Source organism: Protomyctophum bolini (assembly GCF_963924005.1).
Source record: "Protomyctophum bolini genome assembly, chromosome: 8".
Taxonomy (NCBI): Eukaryota; Metazoa; Chordata; class Actinopteri; order Myctophiformes; family Myctophidae; genus Protomyctophum; species Protomyctophum bolini.
The window spans coordinates 37615039-37629808 of NC_137869.1; the positions used below are offsets into that span (position 1 = coordinate 37615039).

At 44.1% G+C, this 14770-nt stretch overlaps 1 protein-coding gene across 2 annotated transcripts in view; it reads right to left on the minus strand.

Annotated features, from left to right (window-relative positions):
* The window catches only part of LOC308319431 (epidermal growth factor receptor substrate 15-like 1), a 57718-nt gene that overhangs the window by 29297 nt on the left and 13651 nt on the right, over positions 1 to 14770 (minus strand). For both annotated transcript variants that reach the window (XM_080769509.1, XM_080769508.1), the window contains 5 exons: positions 12331 to 12416; positions 9206 to 9278; positions 8840 to 9001; positions 7208 to 7405; positions 2669 to 2833 (listed from right to left, as the gene is read on the minus strand). In XM_080769509.1, coding sequence (XP_080625635.1) covers positions 2669 to 2833; positions 7208 to 7405; positions 8840 to 9001; positions 9206 to 9278; positions 12331 to 12416 — 684 coding nt within the window. The remainder of the gene's footprint in view (positions 1 to 2668; positions 2834 to 7207; positions 7406 to 8839; positions 9002 to 9205; positions 9279 to 12330; positions 12417 to 14770) is intronic.

Here is a 14770-nt window from a genome sequence, read left to right on the forward strand (position 1 = left end):
GATGTTTAACAATGACTTAACTCTTGAGAGCGTAAAATGAATCTCTCCGTCATTTAACTGGGGACCACCTGGAGCCTCCTCAAGGACCACTGGTTGAAAACAACCGCTCTAGGACATTAAGCCCATGCTTTATAACCTCAGTAACTCTACGAAGCCGAAAGGAGGGGCCGGTGTCCCTCGGGGGCCGACGCGATAACGCAAAAGTCAGGTTTGTTGGAAAAAGGACATGTTTAAACACTTTATAAGATTCTTCTGTTGGGCCATCGGATTGCACCGGAGAGCTCCATAACGCGGTGGTTCGTGTATGTGAATCAAGACGTTCAGACAAGTGACAAGTGCATAACTGATAATATAGGGGGGTAACCCAGGTAAAAAAAAACTAAAAACTAAAAAACATCATGCTTATCCTTTAAGAGGGGAAAAGCATGAAGTGCTCCAGGGCAAGTGAGTGCAGCTGTGAGCTGAGCCAACATACACAGGTTAACTTAATACCCATAAGCTTTGCAGTGGGTTGATTCTCTGGGGACTTGACTTATGAAGAGCTAAAGGTTGACAGTGGAGCAGATTCTGCACGACGATAGGAGGGATTTAGGAATCTCTACGATCACACAACGACCGTTAAGTGTGGGGAAAACAAGCCCAACGAGTCTAGAAGCCCCACTATAGGAGCCACTACTATGCTGTATATAGTTCTCTTTAGTGCTGCACCGTTCATTGAAAAGATATTGCGATCTGGATTCAGACACCATACTGTATGCAATCTCACTCACAAAAATCGGTACATAATGATCTCCGGACCTTATCCGGTTAAAACCCCACAGGCCGATATCGTCCATATCGCTTTGCCGTAATAGAGCGTCGCAGTCCGACGAGAGACCCGGGAAAGAATTCCCCGTTAATTTTTCTCATAGACTTTACAAAAAGTATTTATTTAAAGACGTTTACACCGCAGACAAAGCCAACTGGAGTTGTGACAAATCATGACAACAAACACAATGTTGTTTGAATCACATGTCGAGGGTGATGGCGTCAACACAAAGCAAAAAGCAATTCCATTTCATCCATAAGGGGCACCGCAAATGCGGTTTGTTGCAAAAAAATGTTTTTTGGGGGATAAATCCCCTGAATAACTTACAAATGATCACAGGGGTGATGTGACATTGTAATTGGCTAACACAATTAGTGGGAGGGGCCTATATTAGCGATTGAGGCAACCACACTTTGCAATTTTACCCAGAATTGCATCTTTCTAGTTTTAGTTACTCTTATGTTTTTGCTACAAGAGAGACTTTAAGATCACATTCACACCAGAGAGCTTTGCTGCGATTAAAACGAATCCTGCTGCGCATTTTCAGAAAGTGCACTTCGTTTGGCAGGTGTGAAGGCTCATTCGAATCCTAATGTGTATCAAAGAACCGCATTTTACTCCGAGCAAAAACGGGGGTTTCGCTTCGCTTCCAATCGCACTTGATTACGATTTGGTGCAGGTGTGAATGCAATCCGCAGTAAATAAAGGAAATGAAGCAAACAATGTGGCGGGTGAGGAGCTGGACACAGTTGGAGACGGAGAAGGCATATTTTACGGAGCGCAAAGATGTCCCGTTACCGTGGATACTAGACGTGGTCGAATGAGGAGACTGAAGCCCTGATCGAAATGAGGACGAGTACATTAATCAATTGCTTAAGAAAACACATAAAAACACTGCAGTGTATTATAGCCTACAGAATATTCCGTCTGTCTGTTTGTGCCGTAAACATGGAGTGTTGTCACTGTGGGGACTGGGGAGCAGGGACTTTCATCTCGATAAACATTTTGCGCTGCTGACAGTCTGTTATAGCAGTGTGCTCAGCGCTGTGCCTCCATGCCCAAAAGCGCGTGGCGTGGCTGCATGTGTATAGTGAGAGAGCGAGAGAGCTGTGGGGGGGGTCCAGTCATAGACAGAACGACACATGCACGTTATGAGTATAATTTTATCACCATAGATTTCACTGTGTTGTAGGCTAGGTTTATGAATGGAACACATTGATAAAGGTCCCCCCTGCTGCGTTTCCAATTGCTACGGATGACAGTGTGGAGGCAAACCGCAGGAAATTAAATATGCAAGAATCCCAAAATCTCCGCCCATACGCATGAGTCTACCGAAATATTAGGTGAGAATGTGACCTAAGAGAAGTTTACGTTGTCTGTTTTAAAGCAACAGTGGTTGGCTCCAGGTGCCACGTTTTGAATGTAGTGTAATGTTCAGCAACTACAGACAATACATATAATTTCATGGAAAAAATGAGAATCATGATCTCAATTCTTGTCAAGGAAAATTGAGATTCACATTTGAGCAAGAATCGTGCAACTGGCCATTCTGGCCATAGGGTGGCGCTAGAGGAAAAGCCATGGGGTCACTAAAATCAAGAGGGTTTTGCCTGCTAGATCACCGGATATCTGGTGTGAAAAGCTGACATTTTGTTAAAGCAAAGGAACCTGCTCCGGTTTCATGGTATAATCCTCCCATTAGATTTAAATAGATCGTGTGTGTAATTGGATCTTGTGTGAAATTAGAAATGTTGGCCTAATGGTGGCACTAAATTAGAGGCCATAGCAATCAGTAAGGCCCGTACTTTGTGCGCACACACACACACACACACACACACACACACACACACACGTCCTCACCATGGGAGGGAATCCTCCGTTCTCTCTGTCGCTGAAGCCCTCTCCCATGTCTGCCAGGTTGGTCATGCTTCCTCCGTGCGTTCCGTTCAGGGTGCTGTTGTACTGCTCCATGCTTTTAGACACTTCCTGCTGGCTGTCCTGGATCTGAGACAGCTTACTGCGAGCCTGCAAGACACGCACGCACACACACACGCACCGACAGCTCAGTCACATAGCAGCGTACACAGATAAGTCCTCGATATTATGGAATATTATATACTAGGCGCGATGACGTGAAATGACGCACTTTCTTGTTCTGGGTCAAACAAATGCATCGGAGACGAAGGCTGCTAGGCATGTTCAAACGCACCATATTACACGTACGGTACATTTGACAATTTTAGGCATTCAGCAGACGCTCTTAATCCAGAGCGATTTACGAAGGTACGTATAGGGGTTCAGTTGTAGGGTTGGATCTGACTTTGAAGATATGGGGGTGCCATACCTTTGCCTACTTTGAAGGCCAGCATCAGTGTTTTGTACTCTGTGTGGGCAGCGACCGGGAGCCAATGGAGGGAGTGGAGAAGCCCACAGTGAGAAGACATGTGAGAATTTTGGCTGGTTGGAAGACCAGGCGTGCCTGCGGCATTCTGGAGAGGCTTAACTCACTCAACTCAGTTTATATTAATGCGTTCAGCATCGCTAGAATCATTCTTACCGGTTCTTGGCATCTCGGTTGCCTGGCAACGAAGAAAACGTGGCGTGTGAGAGGTGAACTTGAACTGGAACGTGGCGGGGAAGGAGCTAAGTGCGCATGCTGCTAGGCCAGTAAGGAGTACATACCGTACAGCCGAGGCCCCTCACAATTATTATATCATTGCCTAATCGCAATTGTTTCGCCTAATCATCATAATCGTTTCCATGTTGAAATGTTCACACATTTTGAAACGCCTTCTGAAAATAGCAGAAATAGCTCTAATCTGCAATCTTATCTCTGCCTTGTGCAATTTTTGATCATGAAACCTAAAACGAAAACTATAATTGTTGTATTCATATGTTCCAATGTTCAATATGCCATTAACACAATTAACACCCCGAACGCCCGGGGGTATTTAGAACCATTAAATCAGAGCGCCCAGCCATTTGCAGTGAACGGAGCACATTTCAAGGTGCACCAGGTGCCGCGATGGGCCGCCAAAAACATCATCTTTGCTTAGAATTGGACGCAATGATTTAGATCAAGAGGTATTCACATTTTAAGATTTTCGGTCTCATCCACTAAAATGGTGACGTCCCAACCCGGACATGACATCGAATGTTGCCCAACAGACGCTCCCAGCCTGTGGAGCGATGCGATCGTTTTGACATCAATAAAACTCTGTCCTTTTATTAATCTCCGTCCTTTGATAGGACGGAGAACTCCATTTATGGGAGTTCAGGGTGTTAACCCATTTAGGCCTAAGGCCGATTCTAAAAACGCCTTCTAAAGCCTGACCTAAGTTTTCTGAAAAACTTAAAATATTTATATAACAGCATCAAAAAATTTAAATTTTTGAATACTGTACATTCTGTACAGAACCCAAATAGGGTTCCTGGCCTGAGGGGGTATTTGCGTGCCAATTAATTAATCGTCAAGTTAAATTTGTAATGCTGACAGCCCTATCTCCGCTGTGCTACCAGCATGGCAGTTTTTCTTGTACATTTTCAAGTCATGGATCCCTGATAAAAATTGATACGTATTATTTGAAAAGGTTTAAGTGCCGCCATAAGAGAAGATTTTGTCAACATTTTTGAATAGCCTTTTTTCGTCCCCAGACCCCACTTTGAGAACCAGAGTGACCTATAGGTGGAGACAGGTCTAATGCAGAGGAAAAAAGAAGAAAAAAAAAGAGGCAGACCATTTAAAAGAATACATCTTCTTTTCTTTCTTTGTTTTAAATCTTGAGAACAGGGTGATTACTACTATATACTCCATGACTTCAGTTCCTATCCTCGAATAAGGCACAGAAAATCAACATGGACATTCCTGGAACCAATAAAAGGGGGGACTATATTATTGCAGGTGAGCATGAGGAAATGATCAAGTGGAGAGAGAGGGTCTGGCTGACCCCGGGCCTGAGGTGAATGAGGAGTGACAGACGATAAGACCGTTTAGTCGTGTCTGTGTCTCCGCGTTAGCCCATCTGGACCTGAGGACGCGTATCCGCGTGTGTCGCCTTATTATATATAGATTTTAACCACTTTAAACATTGTTTTAAACTTGAGCTGTTGAAAAACAGCTCAAGCTCATAGCGCGGCACCGAGTGCCGCGCTATGAGCTTGTAGATCGATGCTGTTTTTGAAAAAATCGTGAAAATGTGGTAATCTTTGAATATATATATTCTTCTTTCACAGTGAATGTTTTTAACTCAAATATTTGCTTCTGTGCGGGGGAGGGGGTACCTGGAACAACATATTTTCAGATGGGGGTCCTCGGCCAAATACAGATAATTCTGGGGGTCCTTGACATTAAATAGTTTGTAGGTCTCAGGTCTCAATGGGTTAGAGGCTGCTCCATCACATGCAATCACAAGTTCCTCAAAATAGACTGTTGCCCAATTATGGAGTGCGTGCGTGCGTGTGCGCGTGCATGATGTATATGGTCACTCCTCGGGAAGCAGGTGAATAGGATTTATTCGATCACGCTCCAACATAATTGCGTTTGGGGAGGAGAGAGGAGGCTACATCACGCACATGTCATACTTAATAAGCTTGCCCCAAGTGAGGTATAATGTACGTGTGTGTGTGTGTGTGTGTATATGTGTGTCTTTGTGTGTTAACTGTGGGAAAGTGTGGTGACAAGTTCAGCGGTGTGTGAGATAAATATGGCCGCAAGGATGGAAATAAAAACAGATGCTGATACCAAACGAATGTGACCTGCAACACAGGCAGAGGCACAGGCACAGGCGCGCACACACACACACACACACACACACACACACACACACACACACACACACACACACACACACACACACACACACACACACACACACACACACACACACACACACACACACACACACACACACACACACACACACACACACACACACACACACACACACACACACACACACACACACACACACACACACACTTAACTACAGGAAAGGCACGCCACTGATGTGTTCCATCTCATGCAGCTCAACTGCAAAATGTGGCATGTTGGCGCCATCTGCTGGTTTACCTTAAGCCATCGAGACCTGGGACCAGATTCTACAAATGTCTTCTAAGTCATGACAGTTTTCCTATGTCTCTGTGCTCAGTGGTGCTCAAACTTTTTCACGTCAAGGACCCCACAAATGCCTGATAATATGTTGTTCCAGCCAGGGGCCTCCCAGAAGCAAATATATGAGTTAAACAACAATGAACAAATATATATACTCAAAGATTTGCACTCATTTTCAAGACATTTCTAAAATAGCAGCTCTACAAGCTCGACCCAATAATATTAATATATATCATATTAATCAATGTGGATGCAAATTACATTTGGCTAAATATGGCAGTGGGTGTATTGCGCGTATAATTCGCCATTTCTAGGCTCTGCCAGTGGCACTGCTTACCCTAGTCTGTCCCTCTGTGCCTGCGTAGATTGATTTGCCATGCCTGATGCCTGAATCTATCATGTGCTTGTGTTGTTATTTGCCGTTTCTAGAATGCAGCAGATTTGTTTTTCCTCACCCCAGAAACCGCATCTTTGTTTATGATTATAAATACGAGAAGCCTCTCCGAGAGTTGCCTAAATGATAGCCGCACAATGCCAAACATCTACTGCAAAGCTTCTGTTAGGAAGTCAGCAGTCCCTGGAGCAGCAACAGCAGTCGGAGTTCACCTTTACTGGGCCGGCAAACTCCACAAAAGCGTCCGCCCTTGATTATGGATGGATACGTGATTGAAGACATCAACGTTTATACGGTAATGTTTACCTAACCTAACCTAAAACTGGACTGGTTTGGTACCTGGTTGATCTCATCCTAACTAACCTACCACTGGTTGGGTACCTAGGTGGATCTCGTCCTAACTAACCTACCACTGGACCGGTTGGGTACCTGGTGGATCTCGTCCTAACTAACCTACCACTGGACTGGTTTGGTACCTGGTTGATCTCGTCCTAACTAACCTACCAGTGGACTGGTTGGGTACCTAGGTGGATCTCGTCCTAACTAACCTACCACTGGTTGGGTACCTAGGTGGATCTCGTCCTAACTAACCTACCACTGGTTGGGTACCTAGGTGGATCTCGTCCTAACTAACCTACCACTGGACTGGTTGGGTACCTGGTTGATCTCATCCTAACTAACCTACCACTGGACTGGTTGGGTACCTAGGTGGATCTCGTCCTAACTAACCTACCACTGGACTGGTTGGGTACCTAGGTGGATCTCGTCCTAACTAACCTACCACTGGACTGGTTGGGTACCTAGGTGGATCTCGTCCTAACTAACCTACCACTGAACTGGTTGGGTACCTGGTTGATCTCATCCTAACTAACCTACCAGTGGACTGGTTGGGTACCTGGTTGATCTCATCCTGCGTGGCCTTCAGAGACTTGATGATGGTCTCCAGCTGGATCTTGCCGGCGGCCAGGCTCTGCTCCAGCTGGATCTCGTCGTGCTGCAGACGGCCCAGGTCCGCCTTGGCCCGGCTCAGCTCCTCCTCCTGGCTCTGCAGGTCGTTCTCCTGGGAGTGGATCTGACTCTGGAGGGACGAGATCTGGACACGGGAGACACGTTTTGCGACGCATTGTGAGCTCGTAGATCGGCTATTTTCAAATGGCCGAAATGTATATACCGGTACGTACAGTATAGGGCTGAAGAAGTGGTTTATGTGTTTTGTAATAATATTCTATGTCTATAAAGAAACTAGTTAAATAAAGTTGTTAAATAATTGTAGTTTAGTAAAAGTATAATATTTGCCTCTGAGATGTAGTGGAGTAAAAGTAATTAAAGTAAGTATTAAAAAATTGGAAATACCAGTAGTAGTAAAGTAATATATTAGTAATATAATTGTACAGTAGTTGCGACTGGATTGGTCTCCTTTTAGTAGAGACTACTTTATATATACTAGGCTACATCACTTTATTTAATTATTTTTTTATATAAGCATACATATTGTACCATGTAGTTTAGTCATGTACTATGCACTTTCTTTCTTTTTAACTGCAATGATGAGCCTGCACAAACAAGAATTTCACCCATGTTACTTGTAATGTGACGTGACAATAAAGTTTGATTCTTCTGATTGTGATTTAAGAGAGAAACATGAAGGACATCAAGAACCAGTCTCGGTCCTCATGACATCGGGGCACCGGATGCCTTCCTTAATTGACACCCTGGACTGTTACTGTGACTTTACTTCCCCATCCTCTCACCTGACACTCGTTCTCTGATTATTATTTAATCACCACTTCATCCAACAGTCTGTTACTTCTTTTCTTTTCCTGCTGGTTGGTCTTTCTCGTTCCCTCCTCCCATTTCATCGTTCTGTCCTTCCTGATGTCCCTCTCTCTCTCTCTCTCTTTCTCTCTCACCACCATTTGAGATGCCTCTCGATATTTGATTCCCACTTTCTTAAATGTTCCGCCCAGGGTTTCTGTTAGCCGGTAAATACCGACTGGTGGCAAATGGAGGCCCATGGGCCTCCGTTTCACTGCTGCTCATCCCTGTCTAAATCCTTCTCATCCATCCCTTTCTCCCTACCTCCCCAACCCAGGGGTTAAAGCAAAAGAAAAGGCTATGACCCAATATCTGATGCCTGCGAGAGGGGAAAGGGGCAACACAGCATTCTTCGGGTTTATAGATGTGTTTTTCCAACGTCGGTTTTTCCATACATTAATGAAACTAAATAACCTAACACACATAGGTTTTTTTGGGGGGTGGTATTGGTAAAATCGTGTTTCCCTTAAGTTCTAACCACGTCTCTCTCTGTCTGTCTGTCTCTCTCTCTCTCTCTCTCTGTCTCTCTCTCTCTGTCTGTCTGTCTGTCTCTGTCTCTCTCTCTCTCTCTCTCTGTCTCTGTCTCTCTCTGTCTCTCTCTCTCTCTCTCTCTCTCTCTCTCTCTCTCTCTCTCTCTCTGTCTCTCTCTCTGTCTGTCTCTGTCTCTCTCTCTCTGTCTGTCTCTCTCTCTCTGTCTCTGTCTCTCTCTCACCATCTGAGACTCCTCCTGACACTTGATCCGGACTTCGTTCAGCATGTCCTCTAGTTTGTGTTTCTGCTGGTCCATTTCCTCCAGACGGTCCTGAGCGTCTTGCTTCTGGGCCTCCAGGTCCTGCAGGCTGGCTGTCTCTCTGTCCAGGTCGTTCTGCATCTCCTGGCACACACACACACGCACGCACACACACGCACACACACACACACACACACACACGCACACACACGCGCACGCACACACGCGCACGCACAAGGTTGAGCACCACTGTCTGACATGGAAGAAAAGTGTTTTAGAAGCAATGTTTTTTTAGAATGGGCCTCAGTCCTAAAGAGGTTAAACCAAAGACACAGAAGCTACTCTCACCTGAACCTCTACGGTCTTATTTCTGATGGCCTCTTCAGTCTCTCTGATGTCCTGCTCCAAGGTATACTTCTCCCTAGAACACGCACACGCACAGGCACGCACACGCACACGCACATGCACACCCACACGCACACACACACACACACACACACACACACACACACACACACACACACACACACACAGTATAATCTCCAACATAAATGGTATATTGCAAGTGCCTGATTGCGACAAAAGTAGGATAGTCAATGGAATACAACCACCCTAAGAACTACTATCTCTACCAACTACCAAGTAGACGACTGGACCTTGCACTTAAACAGAGCTGCTACCTTTAAACAGATCTTAAATCTGAGTGTTTCCTGTATACTATTTAAATAGTCCTGAGAAAAAAAATGCTGCCATTTGTCCCAAAGTGACTGCAAAGAATTGCTGCTATTTGTTTAAAAAAAATTATTTATACCCCGTTATAACGATGCAATGTGACATAGCTCTGTTTACAAAATGCTGTACCCCCTCCAACTGTATATTCTTTCCCCATTTTCAACAGTTTTTATTGTACATTTGGCAATGTAAACGTTTGTTTTCTCATGCCAATAAAGCTCCTTTGAATTGAATTGATTGCATTCTGGCTAAGAAGCATGTTGGCACAGGATGGGATGCTTATTGGCACTGACTCCCCTTGTGTACAAGAAGCATTTTGTCAGGATTGGCTGCTGGGCAGTCAGTTGGCACTGACTGCCCGCGTGTCCAATTCACCATGCTGGTGCTCGTTATACTAACGTTTCCCAAACACTGCACCATGACCCATTTGTGGGTCGCGGACACATTTGTATGGGTGCCTTTAGTTTTTATCCTACATTTTGTTTTTAATTATTATTATTTCAAAACATTTTCAAAAAAACATTCCCAAAAGAGCAAAATGTATCTTGAATTCAAAACAAATTAAATTATTATTGATTTTTTTTTCTTCCAGTATCTCATGAAGAAATAAAAGAAAAATCAAAGAAATGTCATAAATTAGAAAACAAATGTTTAAGAAGTAGTGAAAATAGCCCATCTATTAATTCTATCACTAGTTTGGGTCGCAGGCAAACTTCTAATCTCTCTTTTGGTCCAAAGTGCTTCTCAAATGAATGAATGAAATTAAACAATGTGAGAACCAGTGGCCTAAAGCACTGCTTCTCAAATGAATGAATGAAATTAAACAATGTGAGAACCAGTGGCCTAAAGCACTGCTTCTCAAATGAATGAATGAAATTAAACAATGTGAGGACCAGTGGCCTAAAGCACTGCTTCTCAAATGAATGAATGAAATTAAACAATGTGAGAACCAGTGGCCTAAAGCACTGCTTCTCAAATGAATGAATGAAATTAAACAATGTGAGAACCAGTGGCCTAAAGCACTGCTTCTCAAATGAATGAATGAAATTAAACAATGTGAGAACCAGTGGCCTAAAACACTGCTTCTCAAACTGTTTCATGTCAAGGACCTCCACATTGACATTTACTAGCCCGCGGACCCCCATTTGAAAAGATATGCACGCAGGGACCCCATAATAGAAGAATATTATGGCTCTAGCAGTGATTCTCAACCATTTTAATTTCAAGGACCCCCAGTTTGACACGCATTAAGGGCCTTTCACACGGGAAGCGAGGAACGCAGGCGTTGTTGCCTGGATCAACGACAGGTCTACAGGTCTGCTCAAGAGGGGCATGACAACGCAAGTGTAAAAAAACAGAATCTAATCCCCTTTTTTAAACTAGCTCCTCGCCACTCGTCCTACACACTTCCACTTGGTTTGAGCATAGATATATAAATAATAGAGACGGCACCGGAATTACCCTCCCATCCACTTGCATTGCCTTGTGTCTCTATTATTTATATATCTATGCTGAAACCGAGTGGAAGTGTGGCGAGGAGCTAGTTAAAAGAATGGCCCTGGTCTGGTGAGTCGCGGGCGTGTACACGAAACGACCACGCGCACAATAAATCCACGGGGACCGCGCTCACGTAAATACGCTTGCGTTGTCGCACCGCGACTTCTCAGCGCGAAAACGCAGGTCTCATTGAAAATGAACTATAGGCGCGTTTTATCGCTTCAGGTTTGAAAGGCCCTTTAGCCGTAGAATCAATGTTGATTTAACTCTGAGAGTGTACAAATAGAAGCAAATGGACCCTAACGGGTCCCTAACGACCCCAACGGGTCCATTTGGTTATACGCTCTCTGAGTTACAGACCCATAAGGGTCCATTTGGTTCCTATCCATCATCTAGCTATAGGGACCACACTTTGAGAACCAGTGGCCTAAAGCATCTGTGTGACTGTACTGTGTACTCTTAAGTATAGTGTGAAGTAAACGGGTTGTGTGTCTGACAGAGTGCCAGCTTGACACCTTAAGTATTCTGCTCTGGTCGTTACCTGAGAGTATTCCACTGGGTATATGCAAGAGTGCTGACGCAGCATGGAGAGTAAGTGGTGACACAAACACAGACATTGATAGAATACACACATTAAAGGAAGACTGGATGGATGGATAAATAAAATAGATGGGACAGATGAATGGATGGGGGGCAAAATAAAGAGAAAAAAAGCCAAATAAAATGAAGCTGAGATAAATGTAAAAACACTCATCCGTTTGTTTGGGTTTTTTTTACATTTCCCTTTTTAAGTGTGCATTTTATCACTTTATCACATTACATTCTTCTAAACTAACAAACAATCTAAGCTCTGAAAGCCATTGTAGCAAAAGGATATCTAAGCAAGATCTAACGAAGAAAGACTATGCATACTAATGGTTTGCGGGGTTGATTTCACATAGCTGTACGGTAGGGTACGGTAGGGCACAAAACTATCTCCATGATCCAAACTCCTCAATGCCTCACAATTATCGCAGATTTTCTTGCCTTCTATTATGGTCATGAACAGTTTTATGGTGAGATTTTCAATGAATCAAATAAAAATACTGAATGAGAAGGATGAGACCTTGCTGTACTATAAGCTTCTCTTCCTCTCGCTCTATCCGACAGAACTAATTGAAAGCGTTCAGCTGTTGTTGTATAATGAGTGCCTGTCTGTCACTCACTACACTACAGGGATGTCAGCGTGATGTCACCTTGCTTACCTCTGAAGCTGAGCGATCTCTTGGCTGATGTCGTCCAGCTCCTTGATGCCTGTAAACTCCCCTGAGCCCACTGAACTGGAGCTGTCCTGTACAGCCAGACAGACAGGCAGGCAGAGAAGGAATGGATAGAGAGAGAAGTCAAGACAAATGGGAAAATAAAAAGGGAAGATGATGGAAGAAAAGAAGGAGGGGAAGAAATAGATAAAAGGGAGAAAGACAGGGAGACAAAGCGAGAGACAGATGGAAAGCAACAGGTATACGGGCAGAGAGAGAGAGAGAGAGAGAGAGAGAGAGAGAGAAGAGAAAGAGCAGAGTGAATCTGATTTGATTAAGTCATTATAAGATCATGAATCACACTACCAAAAGAAGGCCAAACTAAATCAAGCAAGGGCCGGCCTGATTTAGAGAGAGAGGAAGATCGAGGGGGAGGAGGAGGAGGAGAGAACGTGAAGGACGGAGAGAGAGAGGAAAGAAACCACCAGTCAATAAGAGGAGCACCACAGAGGACGGAGGACGGAGGGCTGGGTCCGGGACATTCATCAGGAAAAGGGAGCGCTTCAGGGTCGTCCTATTTATGATTAACTAGCCCTCTAAACGTGATTTCACACCAGACACAAGATTATTATGTATAAGTACCAGCTCAGTGGCCTTGTGGTAAGGCCTGACTCACACCTTCACAGCAGATTGATGTATGAGACTTGTTTACTGATGCAAGCTCACAATGCATTTCCAATGGGAGTCACGTGGTTTGAGACTACATTTCTGTTGTATGAGGGGGAGGGGGGCAGTCGAAACACAGCCGAAAGCCGTACAACAAAAATGTTGTGTCAAACCATGTGACTTCCATTGGAAATGCATTGGGGCAAGATGTAAACAAACCCTTTGTATACTATCTAGTATGCATCAATGTTGTATGCTAGATGCAAAGGTGTGAGTGAAGCCTTAGACTAGAGTGTACGTCCTGAGACTGGGAGGTTGGGGGTCATACCAAAGACTATAGAGTGTCGCAGTCCCGCTTTCACCCCTTTCATGACAACGAGAGACCCGTAAAAGAATTCCCTGTTCATTTTCCTCCTACTTTTCAAAAAGTATTTATTAAGAAGACGTTTACGCCGCGGACAAAGCCAACTCGAGTTGTGACAAATCATGACAATGAACAAATAATTTGTAGAAAAACAAAACAAAAAGTGTTGTAACCTGCCTTTTTCTTCTTCTTTCTAATTATTTGAGCGGCCCCAAAACATAGTGTTTATTGTCATGATTTGTCACAAAGCCAGTTGGCTTTGCCCGCGACATAAACGTCTTTAAATAAATACATTTCTTTTCCGGGTCTCTCGTTGTCATGAAAGGGGGCGGGACTGTGGCGCTCTATATGAATGGGACCCAATGCCTCCCTGCTTGGCACTCAGCACCAAGGGTTGGATTCCCTTGGTCCCTGCGACACATCATGTCCGGGGGGTGTACCTGTACATCAAGCTGCCTCACGCTACAGAAACAGGAGATAGACTCCTGCGGTCCTGTACTATATGGGCCTCATGGCTCGGCAAGGCTTAGTTACTTCATATGTAAGTGATGTATGTGACCACTACTACCACTTTGTAACCACTTTGAACCTGCCATTCCTGTTTTGGGCATGTCATCATAGGCGAAAATGTTCAATGAATTATTTTCAACAATAAAAAAGTTTGAAACAAACAAAATAGCAGATGTACAAGCTCACAACACGTCACGATGCGAGGCGTTATGTGAGCTTGTTTACACGGTATCATTTCACTATCTGCTATTTTCTGCTTATCAATAGAACATTCCCTTTTAGTAGAACTGAAGAGGTGGAGGTTATGTTACAGCGACCACAATACACTTTATTTGTATCACACCTTTCAAAGCAAGGTCACAAAGTGATATTACAGAGGGCCACTGAACTGCACTGAGCCAAACAAGAGATAATCTCTCACAAATGCTTTCTGCTCATATTGCCTGCATATAGCAGCCAGCCACTGAAAGCATTTGTGCCTTTTAAGTTAACTCGGGTCCATGTTACCTACCCACAGCTTGAACATTATAGCCTGCATAAGAAAGCAGAGATAGAGAGAGTCGGGGGCGTGGGGTCGGGTAGACACATCAGCAGCCCAAGAGTTCGGATAAGAGAAGAAAAACAGTGTGCAGTGAATGAACGTCTGGCATAATACTGAAGGCCCCAAAGCCGTGGAAAAAGCATTTAGGCCAATATAATATAGGTTCGGGAGACCTTCACATATAATGCATGACATTTTACAGCGAGTCACAACAAAGCATTGCGTATATTCGTGCCTCCCTCTCACACAATGAATTATAAAACATTATTCATATATACTGTAGTAGAGCAGACTGAGTAACTGCAAGAATTGAACATCATTTGGACAGCAGGTAGCCCCAGTATGTTCCCTCAGCACTACGCTCA